General features: G+C 41.0%; 1 protein-coding gene across 7 annotated transcripts in view; it reads left to right on the forward strand.

The window, feature by feature from the left end:
• Positions 1-10,474, forward strand: part of PUM2 (pumilio RNA binding family member 2) — a 108,337-nt gene extending 97,863 nt beyond the window's left edge. For all 7 annotated transcript variants that reach the window (XM_047782571.1, XM_047782574.1, XM_047782577.1 and 4 more), the window contains 5 exons: positions 1,668-1,805; positions 2,437-2,562; positions 2,801-2,922; positions 5,166-5,358; positions 7,463-10,474. In XM_047782571.1, the coding sequence (XP_047638527.1) occupies positions 1,668-1,805; positions 2,437-2,562; positions 2,801-2,922; positions 5,166-5,358; positions 7,463-7,594 (711 nt within the window). In that variant the 3' untranslated portion in view covers positions 7,595-10,474. The remainder of the gene's footprint in view (positions 1-1,667; positions 1,806-2,436; positions 2,563-2,800; positions 2,923-5,165; positions 5,359-7,462) is intronic.
• The last annotated feature ends 12,328 nt before the right edge of the window (positions 10,475-22,802 follow it).

Below are 22,802 nucleotides of genomic sequence, written 5' to 3' on the forward strand. Positions count from 1 at the left end.
AGTACAATGAATCATAATAATAGTAAAGAAAATAATTTATTTCTTAAAAGGTGTGTGTCATTAGTTAAGTTTAGAAAGAGATTGTCTTTGGCTCTTAACCTACATACGTACAATAAAGTAAATCTCAGAATTAAAAACAGTTATATGGGGAAATGAGTATTATGTGTGTATGTATATGCGTTTATCACAGCAGTGAACATCTGTGAGAAAGTAGCATTATTCCTCTTAAGGAAATTCTGAGTTTTAGAGTAATCGAAGATAAGTCACAATGGAGAAAGATCAGTAGTTTTGACATTATAGATGCTTAGAACTTCTCTAAGTGTCAGAATGGCATAAATACTTTGAAGATATTTTAAATATCTTAAATATTTAAAAATAAAAAGTAGAGTTCACATTGTGGCTCAGAGGAAACAAATCCGACATATATCCATGAGGATATATGGGTTTGATCCCTGCCCTCACTCAGTGGGTGGGGGATCCAGCGTTGGGTGAGCTGTGGTGTAGGTCGCAGACGTGGCTCTGATCCCACAGTGCTGTGGCTGTGGTGTAGGCTGGCAGCTATAGCTCCAGTTCAAACCCTAGCCTGGGAATTTCCATGTGCTGCAAGGCCAGCCCTAAAAAGCAAAAATAATAATAATAATAAATAAAAAATAAAAAAATAGAGCATTGAGAGTAAGCTTTAGATGAACCAGTTCATGAATAACAATATTCCATTCCCTGTTTGGATTCTTAAGTGCATTTGATTTTGTCATTTAGTCATATTTAGCTTATAGCTAAACATCTATGTTATATCTTGACTTCAAAGATTCCTGTTCATTTATTTCAGAATACATTTGAGAGTTCTTTTGAGTGAGAGTTTTTTTTAAATTTCTTATAGTTGATTTACAATGTTCTGTTAATTTCCTGCTGTACAGCAAAGTGATCTAGTTATATATACACATTGTTATTCCACATTATCTTCCATCATGTTCCATGACAAGTGACTAGGTAAGTTCCCTGTGCTGTACAGCAGGAGATTTGAAATGTGAACACCACCTTTACACTGTATACTCCATTTCTTCAGAATACCATTTCCTGTTGCACTGATAAGGCACTCAGATGATTGTTGTGGCTGCCTGTATTTTTCCCTAAGGATTAAGGTGCTTATTTTTTGAAGTCTTACAAATTTATGAGGATAATATTAAGATTGTTAGTTAAAAGAAAATGCATTTAGTAAATAAACCTTACTGTAAATAAGTATAGCCTTATTAATAATCAAATTTAAATTGAAAAGCAAAAAAAAAAAAAAATTGAAAAGCATCGTTTTTGCCTGTTAAGTGAGCAAAAAACCTAAGATATCCTGAGAGTCTGTCCCTGAAAGTATCAGATGATAAAGGGAAGCAATATCAAATTAAGTTGTTGTTTTTTTTAATTAAGTTCTTATAAGTTTATTTAAAAGAAGAGTAAAGGAGTTCCCTCATGGCACAGCAAGTTAAGGATCCAACATTGTCACTGCTGTGGTACAGGTTTGATCCCTGGCCAAGAAACTTCTGCATGCAAAGGAAGTGGGCAAAAATAAATAAAATATTGCATACAGAAAATATTGAGCATATTTTTGTTCCCATCTCAGTAATTTTGTTCCTTATATATTGTTTGGGGAGGTAATGTAAATGTCTTCTCTTTTGCAGAGTGAAATGGTAAAGGAGCTAGATGGTCATGTACTCAAATGTGTGAAAGATCAGAATGGAAACCATGTTGTACAAAAATGCATTGAATGTGTTCAGCCACAGTCACTGCAGTTCATCATCGATGCTTTCAAAGGACAAGTACGACTGATTTTTGACTTCTAATTAGTTACAATTTGAGTGTTACCACGTTTTTTTACAAGTCACAAGATAGTACCCAGTACTTTCATACAAAAATAGACAAATACTGAATGTGCCTTAATTTCTGCCTCTTTCATAGAGTGAGTCGATCGGTAGCTTCATTGTTTGCAGTTGAAAAATGTAGAAATAGTTTAATTAAGTTACTCTAAGAAGTTAAGATAACTACTATTAGGATTCTGAGTCCAACATTGTTTTCCAAATTTCCTGGGAGAGGGAGAGGAGGAAAGAAGACTTAAGACTGTGTAATAAAAGACAAAAAATAAATACCAGTTAGTAACTGATACATAATAATGAATAGTTCCTAATTATGGCAATGCACTACCCCTACCCCACAGTCCATTCCTTCTCATTATTACATGCCATCCATTTTCTGATCGGGTTCCTTTTGGTCAAAATAGCTCTTAGCTCCTAAATTGAGTACCCCGCTTCCTAGTGTGCAAAAACATGGCAGCTGTCATGTTAAATGTGAATTCCTTGGTCTTCTATTTTGAATTAATTCAGCATGGTTCTAAACACCTATCTTTCCAAAAATGTCACAGAATAGTTATTTATTTCTCCTAATTGTTTTAAGGTGTTTGTACTTTCAACTCATCCTTACGGCTGCAGAGTGATCCAGCGCATCCTAGAGCACTGCACTGCAGAGCAGACCTTACCTATCTTAGAAGAACTTCACCAACATACAGAGCAGTTGGTACAGGTATAAACTCCCTCATATTTTGAAATGTTTATATATTTTTGAAAATGATTTTTTTTAAAAAGGAAACAATTTATTGTCAGCACATCATAGAAACATACAGTGAGACAAAATGTTGTATCCTCCTAACTCTACTATTGGATTTTTAGGAAAATGATGAGTTTTGGTTTTTTTTTTAAAGAATTACCCTTATTCTGAAGGAATGACTTAAGAAAAGTAATTTTTAAATATCTGCACTTAGGATCAGTATGGCAATTATGTTATTCAGCATGTGCTGGAACATGGTCGACCTGAGGACAAGAGCAAGATTGTTTCTGAAATCAGAGGAAAGGTCTTAGCCCTGAGTCAACACAAATTTGCCAGGTATTGCATTATCTTCTAATTCCATGGGTCAAATCTGAACTCTCTAGCTTTTATTAGTAAGCATGGAAATGCATAGAAAACATAGCATTGGAATATAATCTATCTTTTTTAGTAGAGGCAAAAAGTACATAAAATGTTGCTTTTGTTCTTAAAGAATCTCTATGACAGATTAGTTTTCCCACATATATCCATTTTTGAAATCTGTATTTGAAAAATTATTTCTCCTCAAGATATGTGAGTAGGGAGTTCCCGTCGTGGCGCAATGGTTAACGAATCCGACTAGGAACCATGAGGTTGCGGATTCGGTCCCTGCCCTTGCTCAATGGGTTAACGATCTGGCGTTGCCGTGAGCTGTGGTGTAGGTTGCAGACGTGGCTTGGATCCCGCGTTGCTATGGCTCTGGCGTAGGCCGGTGGCTACGGCTCTGATTCGACCCCTAGCCTGGGAACCTCCATATGCTGCGGGAGCGGCCCAAGAAATGGCAAAAAGACCAAAAAAAAAAAGATATGTGAGTAAATGCAAATTTAATTTATTATTTAATTATAATTTTACAAGGCATGTAATTAGATTTCCAGATGTTCAGTATGGGTTCTGATACTGATTTATTTTAACTTTTTATTTTTTTAATTTACATATAGTTGGTATGTATTTTTTTAATTTACTTATACATATATGTATATGTATAACTGAATGTGTATAGATTGTGTGTGTATACACACACACTTTTTTTTTTTTTTTTTTTGCTATTTCTTGGGCCGCTCCCACAGCATATGGAGGTTCCCAGGCTAGGGGTCGAATCAGAGCCGTAGCCACCGGCCTGCGCCAGAGCCATAGCAACGCGGGATCCAAGCCACGTCTGCAACCTACACCACAGCTCACGGCAACGCCAGATCGTTAACCCATTGAGCAAGGGCAGGGACCGAATCCGCAACCTCATGGTTCCTAGTCGGATTCGTTAACCACTGCGCCACGACGCACAGACTTTTTTTTTCATTGGCCACACCTGTGGCATATGGAAGTTCCCAGGCCAGGGGTCAGATCAGAGCTACAGTTGCAACCTACACGCAGCTTATGGCAACGCTGGATCGTTTAACCCACTGAGCGAGGCCAGGGACCGACCGAACCTACACCCTCACAAAGACAGCGTCAGATCCTTAACCTGCTGAGACACAACGGGAACTCCCATTCATTTCTTTTGCATTCTTCTCCATTATGGTTTCTCATAGGACATTGAAGATAGTTCCCTGTGCTACACTGGAGGACCTTGTTGCTTTTCCCCTCCGTGTATAATAGCTTGTATCTGCTAACCCCAATTTCCTACTCCATCCTGCTCCCAGCTTCCTCCCACCTAATCACAAGTTTGTTCTCCTTGTCCATGAGTCTGTCTCTGTTTTGTAGATAGTCATTTGTGTCATATTTTAGATGCCACATAAAAGTGATAATATTTGTCTTTCTTTCTGACTTACTTCATTTAGTATGATAATCTTTAGTTCCATCCGTGTTGCTGTAAATGGCTTTTCTTTTTTTCAGCTTAGTAGCATTCCATTGTACATATGTAGCACATCTTCTGTATGATACTAATTTCTGTTTTAAACGTAATTATAAGAGAAGTTCCTGGAGTTCCCGTCCTGGCTCAGTGATTAGCAAACCCAACTAGCATCCATGAGGACGAGGTTTCGATCCCTGTCCTCTATCAGTGGATTAAGGATCCGGTATTGCCGTGAGCTGTGGTGTAGGTCACAGATGCAGCTCAGATCTGGCATTGCCATGGCTCTGGTGTAGACCAGAGGCTATAGTTCTGATCAGACCCCTAGCCTGGGAACCTCCATATGCCACAGGTGTGGCCCTAAAGAAGACAAAAAGACCAAAAAAAAAAAAGAGAGAAGTTCCTATTGTGGCTCAGCAGAAACAAACCCACCTAGTATCCATGAGGATGCAGGTTCAACCCTGCTCAGTGGGTAAAGGATCCAGTGTTGCCATGAGCTGTGGTGTGGGTTGCAGATGCAGTTCAGATCTCACATTGCTATGGCTGTTGCTGCAGCTCCAATTTGACCCCTGGCTTGAGAACTTCCATATGCCACATGCACTGTGTGGCCCTAAAAAGTACAAAAAAATGCAAAAAAAAAATTAGAATACTATTTTGACTCATACGTCTTCAAATGAATTGAGCGAGTTCTTTCAAGAGCCAAGGAAATTTTGCTATAAAAATGACAGTTTTTTTTGTGTGTACTTAAATATTTCAGCAATGTAGTAGAAAAGTGTGTTACTCATGCTTCCCGTGCTGAGAGAGCTTTACTGATTGACGAGGTTTGCTGTCAGAATGATGGTCCTCACAGTGCCTTATACACCATGATGAAGGACCAGTATGCCAATTACGTAGTTCAGAAGATGATTGATATGGCGGAACCTGCTCAGAGAAAGATAATCATGCACAAGGTAATACAGTTTATAGCCCTTAAATGATTTATTTTGTGTGACTTCAGGCTACTCACTTAACCTCCCTAGGCTTTAATTTCCTCACGTATGTTATACAACTGCAGAAAAAAAATGTAAAATTCAGTGGAAAGCCTTTGGCAGACATAGGTATGGTGCACCCTTTTATTAAGTTCTTAAGGTAATTTTGATAAAATCACATTCATTTCTCATTTATTTACCTACTATTAGCATTGTTTTTCCCTTCACCGTCTTATCTAGGTATATTTGATTTGCCACTGACTGAACATTGTTGGGGGTTGTTTTGTTTTGTTTTGTTTTGTCTTTTGGGTTTTTTGTTTGTTTTTTTGGTCTTTTCTAGGGCCGCACCCACACCATATGGAGGTTCCCAGGCTAGGGGTCCAATCAGCTGTATCTGCCAGCCTGCGCCAGAGCCACAGCACTGCAGAATCCGAGCTGCGGCTGCAACCTACACCACAGCTCACCGAAACGCCAGATCCTTAACCCACTGAGCGAGGCCAGGGATCAAACCCACAACCTCAGGGTGCCTAGTTGGACTCGTTAACCACTGAGCCACAATGGGAACTCCTAAACATTGATTTTTAAATGTAACTAGATTTTTTATTTTCTCGCTAACCTAACACATTTTCTTGAAAAAAAGATTTGTATTGTTTTTTAATCAGTTAAGCTGTTTTTTCTTTCTGTCCTCCGTCTAGAATCTAATGATTAAGAAATCATTAATTTCCACAATAAAACATTGTTAAAAGAACACTGAAAGAAATATTTAAATACTCACTCTTAATCCTTTTCTAAATTTATTCACTTTAGAGACAAGTGTCAAAAGAACGTAACTTCTTTAGACCTCTCCTCTTATGGAGAAGAGAAAATGATCTCATAAGATCACAGACGTATTTTTGGCTTCCTGATTTTTCTGTGTTTTTTAAATTTCAATATTTCTGTTTTAAAATATATACTCATAATAGACTCCCGTCGTGGCGCAGTGGTTAACGAATCCGACTAGGAACCATGAGGTTGCGGGTTCAGTCCCTGCCCTTGCTCAGTGGGTTGACGATCCGGTGTTGCTGTGAGCTGTGGTGTAGGTTGCAGACGCGGCTCGGATCCCGCGTTGCTGTGACTCTGGCGTAGGCCGGTGGCTACAGCTCCGATTCAACCCCTAGCCTGGGAACCTCCATATGCCGTGGGAGCAGCCCAAGAAATAGCAACAACAACAACCAAAAAAAAAAAAAAAATATATATATATATATATATATATATATATACTCATAACGTGTTTTCAGTTTTAACTACAGTGTTTAGCCAATATTATGTTTCTTTTTAAAATAATATATATTATGCTATACATATTATTAAATATATATTATGGTGCTATTTAATATATATTTAATAATGTATTTATTTTTAATAAATTATATTCTTAGCAGTGCTCTATATGAATAGCTTTGCATATTGTTTTTCTAAGGTAAATCCCTAGCTGTGGAACTGCTAACACACAATATGTGACCATGTTATATTTTAATAGATCCTGCCAAGTTACCCTCAGAAAATCTTGTACAAGTTTGTATATCTATCTAGTATTTGAGAATAATACCTATTTTACGATTATCTCATTGACACCAGTTATTATTTAAAAAAATCTTTGCCAGTCTGGATGGAAAAAATAATGATGATTCTTCTCATTTGCATTTTTAAAACTATTAGTGAGATATTGAACATCTTAAGTATAATAGCTGTCACGCATCTGATTGTTCATGTATTTTGCTTCACTTTGTATTGAATTTTTGTCCACTTGCTTAGAGTTAAAGAATTCTTTCCTCATAAACTTTATAAGAATATAATAGCTCACCAGTGATACTTCTCTGCTATGTTTGAAGCCCCTCTGCCGTTTGCATGTGTAATAGTTTATAGAAATAGAGCTTTGTTTATACATTGAACAATTTTGAGAGTAGAAGTTTGGAGAGATTGGAACAGAACTGCTTTTATAAACACATATAAAGTTTAACTAAATCACCTAAATTGGGGAGTGCTTTTTTAAGAAATCAGAAATGGAAATAACATTGATTTCCTAAGCAGATTAATTGTTTTTCAGATTCGACCTCACATTACTACTTTGCGCAAATACACATACGGGAAGCATATACTGGCCAAGTTGGAAAAATATTATTTGAAAAATAGCCCCGATCTAGGGCCTATTGGAGGACCACCAAATGGAATGCTGTAAAGGAAAAAGAGAAAGAAGATTATGTGACCATGTGAGAAGCACGTTTCTTTTGTGAATTATCAAAACACAACTCAACTATGACTCTTCAGATTTTTTTTTAAAGAAAACTATTTATTGACTTTATTCATCCATTTGTAAATTTTTTAAGGTTCTTGTGTATATTTGGGGGGTGGGAGTGGTGAATTATAAATTATATTCAGCCCTGAGAGGAGACCTATCAGATTGGATTGCTGGCAAAGCACAGAATGCCTGTATATGATGTAACTGTATCAAAAAATACTGTCACATATTTTGTAAATTTTTACCTTGTAAAGTCACAAAAATAGTTTTTAAAGGAAAAAGTACAGTATTCTTTTAATAAACTGGCTCGCAGTCTGGTAGGTCTACGGACCCCATAGCACAACAGGTTTATAGAGATGTATATAGAAATATTATAGTCCTTATTTTTTTTTGTCCTTTGTGTGAAGCCTTTTGTAACAGATTAACAATCAACTGCATAAATATTATTAATATTTTAAAGAGAAAGTTAAGTTGTATTTTGGTAATTCACAAACTATCATGCAAATAAAAACTCTGCACGTAAGATAAGAATTAAATGATTTCAGATGAAAAGAACTTGTGTTAATTTACAGTCGATGTGGTTTTAATACAAATACTGCCCTTAAACGTTTCTGGCAATGTACAGAAGTATTGTATATACTTAAATATGTAATTGTTGTAAGAGGTAGGAAAAACAAAATCATGGCAACACTTCCATTCAATTAAGTACACTAAACGAAAAGTTAAGTCCCCTTTTTTAACTTTTCAGTTTGGTTTGTGATGAGAAAGAGTGGAGGTTTATATACTGTTTTGCTTAGAGAATTATAAGGACATGTTGAGAAAGTGTTGAGCTTTATTTTGCTTTTTCATAGTAGATTCAGAAAGTAGGAACCAGATAGAGGTGAAAAGGGGCCACTGAAAAGTGAATTTGATAGCTCAGCATTTAAGCATGATTACTATTCAGATAGCTTTTTTGCTTCCTATAAATATATGCATTGTGTGTGTAGTAATAGATGTAAGTTTACACTTTGAAAGCAAATCTTATTTCAATGTTTATTATAAAAGCCTTGCTAATTTAGTAGTGATGCTTTCTTTGGTTGTACAGGTGTACATTTGTAAACCTTTATGCTGTAAATGGAATTTTGTCTTATCTCTTTGGGAAACATTTGCATTTTAGTGTACATTTATGTCCCTGCCCTCTGACCTGGCATATAGTGTTGTATAATGTAAATTTATTTCTCCAAATTGAGAGTGATTTTTTAAAAATTTTTTATCTTTATATGGTTTCAGGAGTATGAACCAGTTTTCTTTTATTATTGTGAAAAACATTTTGTTTTATAACATAATTGTTGACTCTGTTAATATGGGCATACTAGGATTTGGATCACTTTCAAGTCAAGAAGTCAGGGTATTGTGCATAATAGAAAGTGTTGGACTGAGATTTGGTTACCATGGAGGCCAATGCTTTTTCCATCTTATTAAATGTGATGTGACTTTTTTTCTTTGTACAGAAGAGTACTGTATTTTTGAATAGCCTACTCCCAAGTAATAGCAAATCTGTATGATAACATTTTTTTCTCTGGACATAAGACATAACAGTAACATGATGTACATTTACAAGCGGCCTTATGTACATTTCCCAACAATCTTTTTAAGGCAAAATTGTGACCATATGTGTATAATTAAAAATCGTTTTTAATCCTTTGCCTATGAAAATATTTTGGAAAAAAAAACTTGCTTTGTATATTCAGTTTCTGAAAGATAAAGAAAGTGCTTTGTATTTTGTTGAAGTCAGTATTTTGTATAAAACGTTTATGTTGACCCACTTATGTTTAGTGCTAAAAACTAATGAACCATGCTGTCTCTTTTGATTGAACATGTAAGGGATTTTTTTATTAGAGGTCTGCAGAAGAAAAGCAATCTTCTGAGCACAATATTGAATATAAAGGTTTTTTTCACTTAGCTATTCAAACCATGAATAATGGCATAAAGTTTGGGGTGCCAGGCATACTGTTCATGTTTGAAGTTGAGTTATTCTAGGTTTCTAACCCAACATTCCATGTTGAGGCCATTAAATCCAGTCACTTGTCACTGTCCCTTCTCTTAGTCCCACTGGTTCATCAGCATGTTCCAGTCCCAGTGGCAGTGCTTTTTTTCCTCTGTACAGAGCTGCTGTCTTCTACCCTTTCCAACTTTGTTTTGCCAGCCTCAGAATGTCTTGGCCCTATGTCAAACTTTTGTTCCCAGTATCAGCTCATGTTTTCAGGATCCAAGTTGCCCCTATTGGAGATTGGTAGTGACTTTCCTGGATTTGCACAGTTGAATTCCTGGTTTTCCTTTATTCTTCTGTTCACACAAGCAATTATTTCTGCAAATTTAGGAAGTCCTAGAGAATAGCACACTGGGAAACTAAACCATTTTCCTGGGTTCCTGATGTTGCCACGTGTCCCAATGTTAACAACCCAATCTTACCAATACTTTGGGGCCCTATTCTAGAAAAAGAACTGTTACTCTAGAAATTTCATGGTCTGCCTTTTTGGTGCCCAACCTCTGTGATTCTATCTTTTAATAAGTTGATATGGAGTTTTGGTATAATCTGAAAGTGACATTTCAGAATAAAAAAACTTAATTAAAGGGCAGAACCAGTTAGGCTTTACTTTTGGGTGTCTCCTTTTGATAATGGATTGTTGCTGGACCAGTTTGTTTAAGTCCTGGCTCTTATTGGTTCATATGAAATAATGTTATCTTCTTTGTATATTATGTATAAATTAGAAAATGATAAATGTGTGAATAACATTGTATGAAATAAACCTGGTCTTGTGTTTTTCTCTAGATAAAATACCCCTGTGTACCTCGATTACGATTCACACTGACCATTCAAATTTTCTCTGATTTATGGAAAACAAAAACATCACATGGATGTTAGTCCGGGGCCACTGATTATGCTGATGGTATTAATCCTGTCTTTTAATAGTCATGATCTCTGTCTAATTACATAGAGTGGTTACACACCTCATATTATGAAACTTTAAGCCTGCTTCTTCATTGATAAAATGATACTTATTCAGAGTTGTTTTTGAGGATTAAATTAAATCACATATCTTTACCCACAGGTGTTTGTTTCCTTTCCACGTGCACTACAGGAGACAGTGTTGTCTGAAAGTACGGTCTGGGTACAGGCATGGATTTAAAGTTAACCTCACTATTTACAAACCTTAGGAACTTGGGTATGTTAACTCATCTCAGCCTCAGTGCCTTCGTCTTTACTATGGGATGGAACTATTTTTAAATCCTTATTTGTGTTTTAAAGAACTGAAAATAGGAGTTCCTGTCGTGGCTCAGCAGTTAGGGAACCCAACTATCATCCATGAGAGTGCGGGTTCGATACCTGGCCTCACTCAGTGGGTTAAGGATCTGGCGTTGCTGTGAGCCGTGGTGTAGGTTGCAGACGTGGCTCAGATCCACACATGGCTGTGGTATAGGCCAGCAACTACTGATTGGACCCCTAGCCTGGGAACCTCCATATGCCACGGGTGTGGCCCTAAAAAGACAAGACCAAAAAAAAAAAAAAAAAGTGAGAATATATATAAAAAGATACCTAGAACCTAATTCTCAATCAGTGCTAATACTATTTCCATTTTCCTGTCCCTTCTATGGGTATTTTTTAAAATCTGTACAGGTAATTTGGTAGAGTCCAAAATGGAAATAAATGTACATGAAAGTAAATGGGAAAGGGAGTTGTTATCATACACATTATCCTCCATTTTAATTTTGTCTTGGTTTGGTTTGATTCCACACTGAAAGCAGCCCTTCTGGAGTTGCTCATCTGCCCTCACTTACAGTAATGAAATTAAAAATCCTAAAAATTACATCCTCCCAGCCTGGCTTAGCAACTTTAGAAAAGCAGTTTCTGAAAATGACCTGGGTAGTAGTCAATTTTCCCTGAAGATGGTGGTTTCTCAAGTTAGAAGGGTGTTGGGTGAATAGGGGAAGACATAGAAAGCACTTAAAAAGTATTTACTTGATTACCTGTCTAACCTGAAAGGATCAGATGAACAACTGATGGAATTTGGGTGCTGCCGATAATTCAGTAAATTCATCTGTAGCCACAGGTGAGAAGGAATAATGCATACTTGGAAGAGGCTGTAGTGCACTTCTGGAAGGGCCCTGCCAGGGAAAGGAGGAGTCCATCTGGCCAAGTCCATTGGGCCTTGAGGCATGTGGCTGTCTGGTAATCCTCTAGGTAGGTCTCTAAGTTACCTCTGTAAAGTAGGAATATCCTGAGTGCCCACAGAAGCATAGAACTGTGGTACCAGATATTAAGAACCTAACAACTACAGGATCTTAAGGGAAGCTTAAAATTAGGTTGCAGCACATGGAAGTTCCCAGGCCTAGGGGTCAAGTCGGAGCTGCAGCTGCTGGCCTATGCTAGAGCCACAGCAACACAGGATCCCTTGCGTCTGCGACCTACTCCGTAGCTCACTGCAATGCTGGATCCTTAACCCACTGAGCAAAGCCAGGGATTGAACCCGTATCCTCATGGTAGTTATTAGTTGGGTTTGTTACCACTGAGCCACAATGAGAAATCCCTAGGGTGAGTATTTATTGAATTTGACTACCTCCACATCCTGTAGATAATTTCTTGTTTCTTTCATGTTCCAGCCATACAACTTTCTAAGTATTTACCAGGAACTTAAGTGAAATAGCCCTGTATTTCATTCGATAGTTTAAGAAAGAAATTGGCTCCATTGAAATGCAACTTTTCTTGGTCATTAGAGTATAGTGGTTCAGAGTTTGGGCTCTGGAACCAGCCTGCCCAGGTTCCAAGTCCTTTAGTTTTACGTTGTTAGACAAGCAGTTTCGTCTTTTAAGCCTTTGTTTCCTCATATGTAGGCAAGAAAAAAATACCGACACTAAAATTAGAAAGATTAATTGAGAATATAGGTGACATGCAGAAGCAGTGAGTACTCTACTGCTTCTTACAGTCAGGGTGTTTGGGTTTTTCGTCTGTTTAGGGCTGCACCCGCGGCATAGGGAAATTCTCAGGCCGGGGGTCAAATCCGAGATGTAGTTGCCACCTGCACCACAGCCACAGCCATGCCTGATCCGAGCCTTGCCTGCGACCTACATCACAGCTCACAGCAACGCCCGATCCTTAAGCCACTGAGCAAAGCCAGGTGTCGAACCCACAACCTTGGGTTTGGATATCAGGTCCTCGGGTCTGTTACCGCTGAGCCACAGTGGGAACTCTGGGTGGGGGGTTGTTTTTAATTTGCCTACATAACGGCTTGAGGCTCATTAATGTTTCCGCAAATGAGCTCTTGATTCAAGTTGCAGATAAATCACTATAGAAGATATGATTAAGGGGCTTTACAGCATTTTCTTTTTCTTGATATATTTAATCTCTTTTTTTTTTTCTCCTGATACTAATATAGCTTTGCCCTGATGTGTCTATGGCTGCCAGGATGGAGGCAAGGCAAGAAAATCAGGCAGCATGGCGGAGAAATTCTCACACATGCACACACCCCTAGGAAAGTAACTAGAGACTCAGAAGCCACTGAGGTTTTTGGTCTCCACCTTTCCTCACACCAATCCCTTGCATCATTTACACTGAGCATTTGGAAGCCCTTGATTCTGGGATTACGCTTCAGTAAAAGGAGAGGTCTGCCAATATATTGACGTTTTACTGAGTTGCTTTGAATCATTTATGAGAGCTTTGACGGCTGAGCCATAGTGATAGCCAAGTAAGAAAAAGCCTTCTTAGTGGGTCCATCCAACTGACCTGAAGGAAACCACACTAATATTCTGCAATAATTTGAGAAAAATATGCCTGTCAGCCTTCTAAACCAATCCCCCCCAGCAACTGCCTGGGCAACAAAGTTAAGCAGGTCTCCCCAAGCAGTAGATATTTAGAAATTAGAAACCCAGAGGTTCTCCCTGCAACTCTGTCTTCTGTTTTTATGGCTGCACCTCTAGCATATGGAATTCCCAAGCTGTGTGTCGAATTGGACCTGCAACTGGCTCCCTCCACCACAGCCACAGCAACTCCAGATCCAAACCACATCTATGACCCATGCTGCAGCTTTCGGCAACACCAGATCCTTAACCCACTGAGCAAGGCCAAAGATCAAACCCTCATGCTCACAGGCACTATGCCAGGTTCTTAGCCTGCGAGTCACAAGGGAAACTCCTCACCTGAGTCTTGGTACCAATCATGGGATTCAACCTTCAGAGTCTGCCCAGTAACTCCTTGTGGACGTAGCCGTCTGACTTCCTAGGAAGTCCAGGGCTGCTTGAGAAGATTGTGATTTTCCCATGTCAGCAGACTTTTTAGGGACGGTGCTGGTGTCCATGCAAGCTGACTAGGAGGCTCCCTTCAAGTTCAGGATCAGGTCTTGGTATATTGTGTACCTGGAATCTGTCTAGGTCATGGCTAGACAGAGCTTATGGAAAGAATAATACAGTGGAGAAAAATCCACCATGAATCATTCCAAGATCAAAGTAAGATCATGCTGAGGAAGTGTTATGTCCCATTTATTGTTTGGAAAAGGAGTAAGCCTGAGGGAAAAAGGTAGTTTCCATCTCCATAGCTCTAAATCTATACAGAGGTCAAGATTTCCAAAGTAAACACTGGTGAGGAGCCCGGCATTGGATGAAGTGCCTTGGGCTGGGAAGGGAAAGGAGAAAGGAATAGACTTACACTAGGATGAGCAGGAGGAACTGGAAGGTTGGGGTTGAGGCTGTGCCATCAGCCGCCTTGTTTTCTTGAAGTTGTTTTTAATGAGCATCTCAAAGAATGAGGTCCTTGAAGCAGTGCTGTGGTTAACAATGGGAACCATCGTAAGTTCTTGAGCAGGGAGTGACAGGTGCATTGCTGGAAATGAGCCACCTACATGAAGGGCAAATCATCAGAGGTAGAGAGAAACTGGAGGGAGGGTAAAGTTAGCCCTGAGAGTTACAGGGTTAAGGAATCCCCATTTCAACTGCCAACTCCCATCTCCCGCCTCAGTCTTACCCAGGCCTTTTGTGAGATGGAGCCTTGAAAAGGCAGGAGGTCTCAACACCTGGTGGGTCCATCTTTCACCAAAGATTGGGAGGAAAGCTTCTGAGTCACCCAGAGGATGGGAGGGATGTTTGGGAGCGTCCCCTGCTCCCACTTCTTTGAAAAGCAGTTCTGGAGTTCCTGTCATGGCTCAACGGTAATGAACCCAACTAGTATCCATGAGGACTTGGATTTAATCCCAGGCCTCATTCATTGGGTTAAGGATCCAGCTTTGCCATGAGCTGTGGTGTAGGTCACAGACACAGCTCGGATCTGGCATGGCTGTGGCTGTGGCTGGCAGCTGCAGCTCCAATTCGACCCCTAGCCTTGGAACTTCCATATGCCATAGGCGCAGTCCTAAAAAGACCCCCTCCCCCAAAAAAAGAAACTCAGTTCTGAAATTACACAGGGCAAATTTATTGAATAGAATGCACTGAATAGAATTAGAAAAGGAGGCCAAAAGTCTATCTTAGAAATATATCTGGAGTTCCCGTCGCGGCACAGTGGTTAATGAATCTGACTAGGAACCATGAGGTTGCGGGTTCAATCCCTGGCCTTGCTCAGTAGGTTAAGGATCTGGCATTGCCGTGAGCTGTGGTGTAGGTCACAGACACAGCTCGGATCCCGCGTTGCTGTGGCTCTGGCGATGGCCGGCAGCTACAGCTCTGATTTGACCCCTAACCTGGGAACCTCCATATGTCGCGGGAGCAGCCCTAGAAAAGGCAAAAAGACAAAAAAAAAAGAAAGAAAAGAAATACATCTATTATTATAAATATATCTTAGAAATCTTTAAACTAGCATTCCCTACTACTCAGCCATAAAAAAAACAAAATAATGCCATTTTGCAGCAACATGGATGGAACTAGAGACTCTCATACTAAGCGAAGTAAGTTAGAAAGAGAAAGACAAATACCATATGATACCACTTATATCTGGAATCTAATATACGACACAAATGAACCTTTCCACTGAAAAGAAAATCATACACTTGGAGCACAGACTTGTGGCTGCCAAGGGGGTGGGAGTGGGATGGATTGGGAATTTGGGGTTAATAGATGCAAACTACTGCCTTTGGAATGATAAGCAATGAGATCCTGCTGTATAGCACTGGGAACTATGTCTGGTCACTTGTGATGGAGCATGATAATATGAGGAAAAAAGAATGTATATATGTATGTGCGACTGGGTCACCTTGCTGTATAGTAGAAAATTGACAGAACATTGTAAGCCAGCTATAATGGGAAAAAATTAAAATCTTAAGAAAAAAATAAAATGCTATTCCCAATTACTCCTAGGTAAAAGCACTAATCTAATCTGGAATCAACTATTTGGGCTAACTTCAAAATTAATTATAGTGAGAATGCTGTACAAAACCTGGAGGATTCAAGCCAAAGGCTATTCAGAGAAAACTGTTTAGCCAAGAATATATAAACAATTTAATTATTTATGAAAATAACAAAATAATTGCCATCAGTGAAGTTGTACAGAAACTGGAGCCCTGTGCACTCTTGGTGGGAATGTAAAAGGGTGAAGTCTGCTATAGAAAAGAGTGTGATGGCTCCTCAGAATATTAAAAATAGAACTGCCACATGATCTAGCAGCCCTGTTTCTAGTTATGCATCCAAAAGAATTGAAAGATGGGTCTTGGAGTTCCCATCGTGGCACAGTGGAAACAAATCTGACTAGGAACCAAGAGGTTTCGGGTTCGATCCCTGGCCTCACTCAGTGGGTTAAGGATCTGGCGTTGCCATGAGCTGTGGTGTAGGTCGCAGACGTAGCTTGAATCCAAGTCACTGTGGCTGTGATGTAGGCTGGCAGCTATAGCTCCGATTTGACTGGTAGCCTGGGAACCTCCATATGCCACAGCTGTGACCCTAAAAAGCAAAAAAAAAAAAAAAAAGAAAGAAGGGTCTCAGAGATATGTTTATAGCATGTTTGTAGCAGCATAATTCACAGTGGCCCCAAAATGTAGAAACAATCCAAGTGTCCAACAGCGGATGAATGGATTAAAAAAAAATGTGATACACGGGGAGTTCCCATTGTGGCACAGTGGAACCAAATCTGACTAGGAACCATGAGGTTGCAGATTCCACCCCTGGCCTTATTCAGTGGGTTAAGGATCTGGCATTGCTGTGAGCTGTGGTGTAGGCAAAGACTCGGCTCGGATCCTGCACTGCTGTGGCTGTGGCATAGGCTGGCAGCTGTAGCTCTGATTAGATCCCCTAGCCTGGGAACCTCCATGTGCCGTGGGTGCAGCCCTAAAAAGAACAAAAAGAAAAAATGTGGTATATACATACAACAGAATATTAACCAGCCTTAAAAAAAGGACATTTTGACATGTGTACAACATGAACAAACCTTGAGGACTATGCTAAATGAAAAATAAGCTAGTCACAAAAAGACATACTATATGTTTCTACTTAAATGAGGAAGTGTAAATAGTTAAATTCATAGGAACAGAATGGTGGTTGCCAGGGATTGGGTGGAGGGGAGGAATGGAGAGTTGCTGTTAATGGATTTGGAGTTTTAGTTTTGCAAGGTGAAAATGTTCTAGAGATCTCTCGCACAAGAGTGTGAGTGTAATCAACACTACTAAGTTGCACACTTTAAAATGTTCAAGAAAAAGGAAAGAAAAAAAAAGGTGTCAAAGGGATACCCTTAAAATAAAAAAGGCACAAGCTCATACTATTTTGGGGGGCAAGTTCTATAAATCTTCAAGAAGCATATAATAACTATTTTATATAAAATTTTTAAAGAGCATGGAAAATAATGAAGGTTTCCCAAGTTACTCTACAAAACTTAACCTTGAACACAAAAGAATGATGGTACACACAAACAATAACCACAAGATATTTTCATTTACATGGATAGATACAAAACCCCTAAGCAACGTGTAAACCCATTACGTCCAGCAGAGTCATACTTCATGACTAAGCAGAATTTATCGCACGGAATTTAGGATAGTTGAACATTAAAAATGTTATTCATAGAATTTAGTACATTGATACATGAACGGGAAAAACTAATCATATCAAATTGCAAGAAAAGCAATTGATACATTTCAATACCTATATCCGATAAAAACTCTTAACAAGCTAGCAATGTTGAGAAACTTCCTTAACCTAAAATGTTGTATCTATCAAAAGCTTTTAAAGCAAACTTTAAGCTTTTTAATGTTGAAACATTAGACGGAATCCCATTATAGACAGAAGCAAATAAGGATGTTCGCAACCATTGCCGCTATTCAACATTAAGCCGGGGGTCCTAGACAATGCACTAAGAAAAGCAGAAGAGGTATAAATACTAGGGGAAAAAAATGATAGAATGGTTTACCTAAAAAAATCCAAGAGAATCAACTGAAAACATTTTAAAGCTATTGAGTTCAAGAAATGGGTTAAGATACAAGATTCAAATACAAAACTAGTAATAGTTATAGCTAAATTAAAAAAAAAAAAATTTCATGATAGGAGTCCCCGTCCTGGCTTAATGGTTAACGAATCTGACTGGGAATCATGAGGTTGTAGGTTCAATCCCTGGCCTCGCTCAATGGGTTAAGGATCCGGCGTTGCAGTGAGCTGTGGTGTGGGTTGCAGATCCGGCTCGGATCCTGAGTTGCTGCGGCTCTGGTATAGGCCAGCAGCTACAACTCTGATTCGACCCCTAGCCTGCGAACTTCCATATGCTGCTGCAGGTGTGGCCGTAAAAAGATAAAAAGACAAAAAAAAAAAAAGGATGAATCTAAATATGTTGACTTGGAAATATACCCAATATGTGTTGTTAACCTAAATATTAACACATCCATGCCACTGTGTATGCATAGGAAAAAATCTGGAAGGACCCATAATAAACTTTTAACAGTAGTTACCCCTGAGGCTAAAGGAAAAGAACTTTCAAGTTTTATGTTATTTGCTTTGGTACTGATTGATTTTATTATGACTACCAAATATTAACTTTGTCCTTAAAATAATAATAAAGCCCATTTTCTAAGAAAGAGTTTGATGAATGAATAACCAAACAACTGAATGGATCAACGAGGTGGGGAAATTAAGAGACCCTTTGACAGGAGGCTGGGGCTCTTGCTCCTACCTTGTCTCCTCCACAAAGAGCACTTGTCTGGAGGCCTGGAGGGTGACTCAGACCCCCCGGGCCAGGCCAGAAGAAGTGCAGGAAAATCGTCTTCCCATCAGAGAGAGCTCTCCAAGGCCTGCAGGTGCAAGATCACCACCCAGAGCTGGCATTCACAACCCTCCATGACCCCAGCCCACTGCACTTTCCCAGCAATCTGGTTTCCAGTAAAATAGGGCACTTTCCCCCTCTGCCCAGTGTGTTCTTCCCTTTCAGCTCAGCAGTGACAAGGCCTACTTGTCATTCAAAGCCACCATCTCAGGGGTCTCCTCTGAACTCTGAACTCACCTGGCCTGACTGCCTGGCTCCTATTGAGCCCTGCATCTTATTTCTTTTTAAACTTTGTTTATTTACTTATTTATTTACTTATTTATTCAGGCAGTGCCCACAGTTCTGGGGCCAGGGATTGAACCCATGCCCTGCAGTGACCCAAGCCACAGTAGTGACAACGCAGGATCCTTCACTCGCTGTGCCACTGGGGAACTCCTGGAAATCTCCTTTTAAAAAATACTTCCCAGAGTTCCCACGGTGGCACAGTGGGCTAAGAATCTCACTGCAGTGGCCTGGTGCAGTAGGTTAAAGGATCTGGCATTGCCACAGATGAGGCATAGGTCCGAGTGTGGCTTGAATTCAAACCCTGGCCCAGGAACTTCCATATGCTGCTGGTGCAGCCATAAACAAGCACAAAAACAAACAAACAAAGCCCCACACTTGTACAAGCCAAATGCAGCCCTAGAAGCTATCAGTTTACAACCTCTACCTAATACAGTCTCTGTAATGCGTGGACAAAGAATGCTGTTTGTCTGCATTGTCAGTAAACGAAGGATGTCAAGGCCACCAAGCCCTTAGCCACTGCAGCCATTCCCCCAACTCCCTCTCATTGTACCCTGATGGGAACTCAGAAAAAAACAGAACACTGGCCCTAGGGAGTTAAGGTACATGTCAGAAGAATAATTTCAGTGAGTGAGCCCAGACTCTTGCATCCTCTCATAAATAGAAAAGCCCTAAAATCATTAACTTGAGATGTCTGGTTTTTGTTAGCAGTAATCTTTTTTTTTTTTTTTTTAATTTTATTTTAGGGCCATACCTGCGGCATATGGAGGTTCCCAGGCTGGAAGTCCAGTCAGAGCTGTAGCCGCTGGACTATGCCACAGCCACAGCAATGCCAGATCCAAACCTCATCCACAGCCTACACCACAGCTCACAGCAACACCAGGATCCTGAGCGAGGCTAGGCATCGAACCCGAGTCCTCATGGATGCTACTCGGGTTTGTTAACCACTGAGCCACGACAGGAACTCCAGCAGTAATCTTTCGAAGCCCGACTACATGGTTTTTTGTTGGTTGGTTTGTTTGTTTGTTCTCATCACCCTAGGGAGGCCTAGAGACTCTTTCTACAATGATATCGCTTTTTAAATTAAAAAAAAAAAATGTTTAGGAGGGCGGAGTGTAGTAGTTTGTTTGATGAGTGTGTCTAAAGCTGCAGTGTTGGAGTTCTCTGGTGGCCTAGCAGTTAAGGATTCAGCACTGCCACTGCTGAGGCTCAAGTTCCATCCCTGACCAGGGAACTTCCACATGCCTGGGGCTGGCCAAAGAAAAAAGTTGCTGAGCCTCCCAGCTCCCAGGAAGCACCATCCCCAGGGCCTTCCAGGCAATCAGTGTCCCCTTGCAACCATGCTCTAGGGATTTACATCCTATAGCGCTGGCCTGAATGGTGACCCCAGAGCTGGGCAGAGCAGCAGTGTGACAGCCGCAGGGGCACCTGCTGGGATCCGCCCCCAGCTCTTTGTTGGACATAGGAAGGTGAAAACATAAGGTTCTCAAGTTCCAGAAGTCTTTGGGGGAGAAACCAATATAAACAATCATTATAAAAGAAACGCATGTGTATTGATGGCTGGAGGGAACAGCTGATTTGGAATGCAGAGAAAAAGTTTCCCAAAGTTTCATGGCTCGGCCAGGGCTCGAGGTTGGGGGAACCATTAGAATCTGTCCTTAGACGAAAAACGGGTTTCTCGGTCTATTCGTTTTCTGTGGCTGGTGTAAAAAATTACTGCAAATGTGGCTGCTTAAAATAGCACATATTTCTTCTCTTAACATTTCTGGAAGGCAGAAGCCCACAGTCAGTTTCACCCGGCTGAAATCAAGGTAATCAGCAGACCTGCACTCCCTCCGGAGGCTCTCAGGGAGAGTCTGTTCCTCCCCTCTTCCAACTGGTGGTTGCCAGCGTTGCTTGGCTTGTGTCCCCGTCACTCCAATCGGTGGGACTTCCAGGCCTCTCCAAGGAGCTAGAACTCAAAAAGCCTCCAGCTGAGATAAGAATTACCAGACCCTTATCATCCCTTCGGTCTCACGTAATTGTTACACAACGTTCCTAAGGGCCTCTCCACCCACAGCAACTTGGCCCACTCCTTCCTGCCCCTACCAGTAAAAGTATGCGGTCCCCTCCTCCCCCGCCCCCTGCAGGGGCAATATAGGCCCCCAACCAATCAGCAAGTGTATCAGAAGACTCCAGCCTTCCCCAACCAATCAGCAAGTGTATCAGAAGACTCCAGCCTTCCCCAACCAATCAGCAAGTGCATCAGAAGAGCCCAGCCTTCCCCAACCAATCAGCAGGTTAACAGGTGTAGGGGCAGACCTTCCCTTTCCTTTATCTCTGAGCTATAAAATCAGACAGGACCGTGTGCTCAGTTTCTCTCCATGATTATCAGGAAGTCGGCCTGTTGTGTTAAAGGTGTCTCTTACCTCAATACACTTGTCCTTTCTTGACCTTGCTTTAAATCTGAAAAAGTCTTTTTCGACCTGTGTGCAGAGACCACAACACAACCTCCAAGTCTCTCTGCACCATCTTCACAAGGCCGTCTCATCTGCAAGTAGTAAAATCTTCTGCCTCCTCTTATAAGGATACACATGATCACCTTTAGTATAAACCAGGATAATCTTCCCATCTCAAAATGCTTAACTGAATCACATCTGCAAAAGATCCCTCCGATTTTTTTTTTTTTTTTTTTACCAGATAAAGTAACATTCACAAGTCCAGGGACTAGGACATGTCTCTCTAGGGACCATTATTCAGCCAACTACAGCCAGCTGCAGAGGACTGTCAGGTGGGGAACCCAGCAGAGAACAGGCAGGGAAGCAGCAAAGAGCTTCAGAATATTCTGGAACTGGAGGGAATCTGGCCTGGCCAGAGCACAGGCCCCCTGTAGAGCAGGGTCAGAAGTCAGAGGGAAACAGCCTTCACTACCAAGCCACGCCCAGGCCGGAGCACAGAGCGGAGGAGGGATTCAATCCGGGTGGCATGTTACCGCCATATGGAGGACGGGCTGCAGGCAAGGAGACCACTGGTTGGAACAAAGGGGAAGCCAGCAGAGAGGACAAGTCTGCCTAGAGGGGGTGGCAGTGAAGATGGGGAGGGGGCAGGATGGAAGACTACAAGGAGGTAGTGAGGGATGAGGCTCAGAGCTAGGTTAGGGAGAGGAAGTGTGCGATTCTGAAAATCAGCGGTAGCATCTTTCCAGAGGGCTCAGGTAAATAGCTCGCGTCAGTGTGTGATGTGGCCGCCAGGGCTGGGGCAGTGCCTGGCGCTGAGGTCACACGGTGAACCCCTTGTGGCTCGTGACTCAGTTCTGGGCCATCTCAGGAGCAGCCTTTGTTGGAGCCTTGGACAGGAAGCTCTCCCGCGGGCTGGTGTGCCAACGCCGGCCACGCCCGCCAGGTGCAGCCAAGCCGATTCATCCTGAGCCACTTCCCGGGGTGAGGCTGCTTGCCCCTGGCCCACACCAGCCCGTCCCCACGCGCAGTTACCAATGACCTGGTGTCTGAGAAGCCGCCAGCCTTTCTCTGACTCAGCCCGGAGTTGGAAAGGGGTTGAAAGGGGCCCTGAAGCCACTGCAGCGAGAGGAGCTGCGGGCCGAGTCCATCCCACCCTCCCCGGCAGCAGCTCTGTGCAATTTCCTCCCGCAAATTCTTAGCACCTCTTTAGCTGTGTGACCTTGGGCAAGTA

The sequence above is a fragment of the Phacochoerus africanus genome, chromosome 5 (assembly GCF_016906955.1).
Source record: "Phacochoerus africanus isolate WHEZ1 chromosome 5, ROS_Pafr_v1, whole genome shotgun sequence".
Lineage (NCBI taxonomy): Eukaryota > Metazoa > Chordata > Mammalia > Artiodactyla > Suidae > Phacochoerus > Phacochoerus africanus.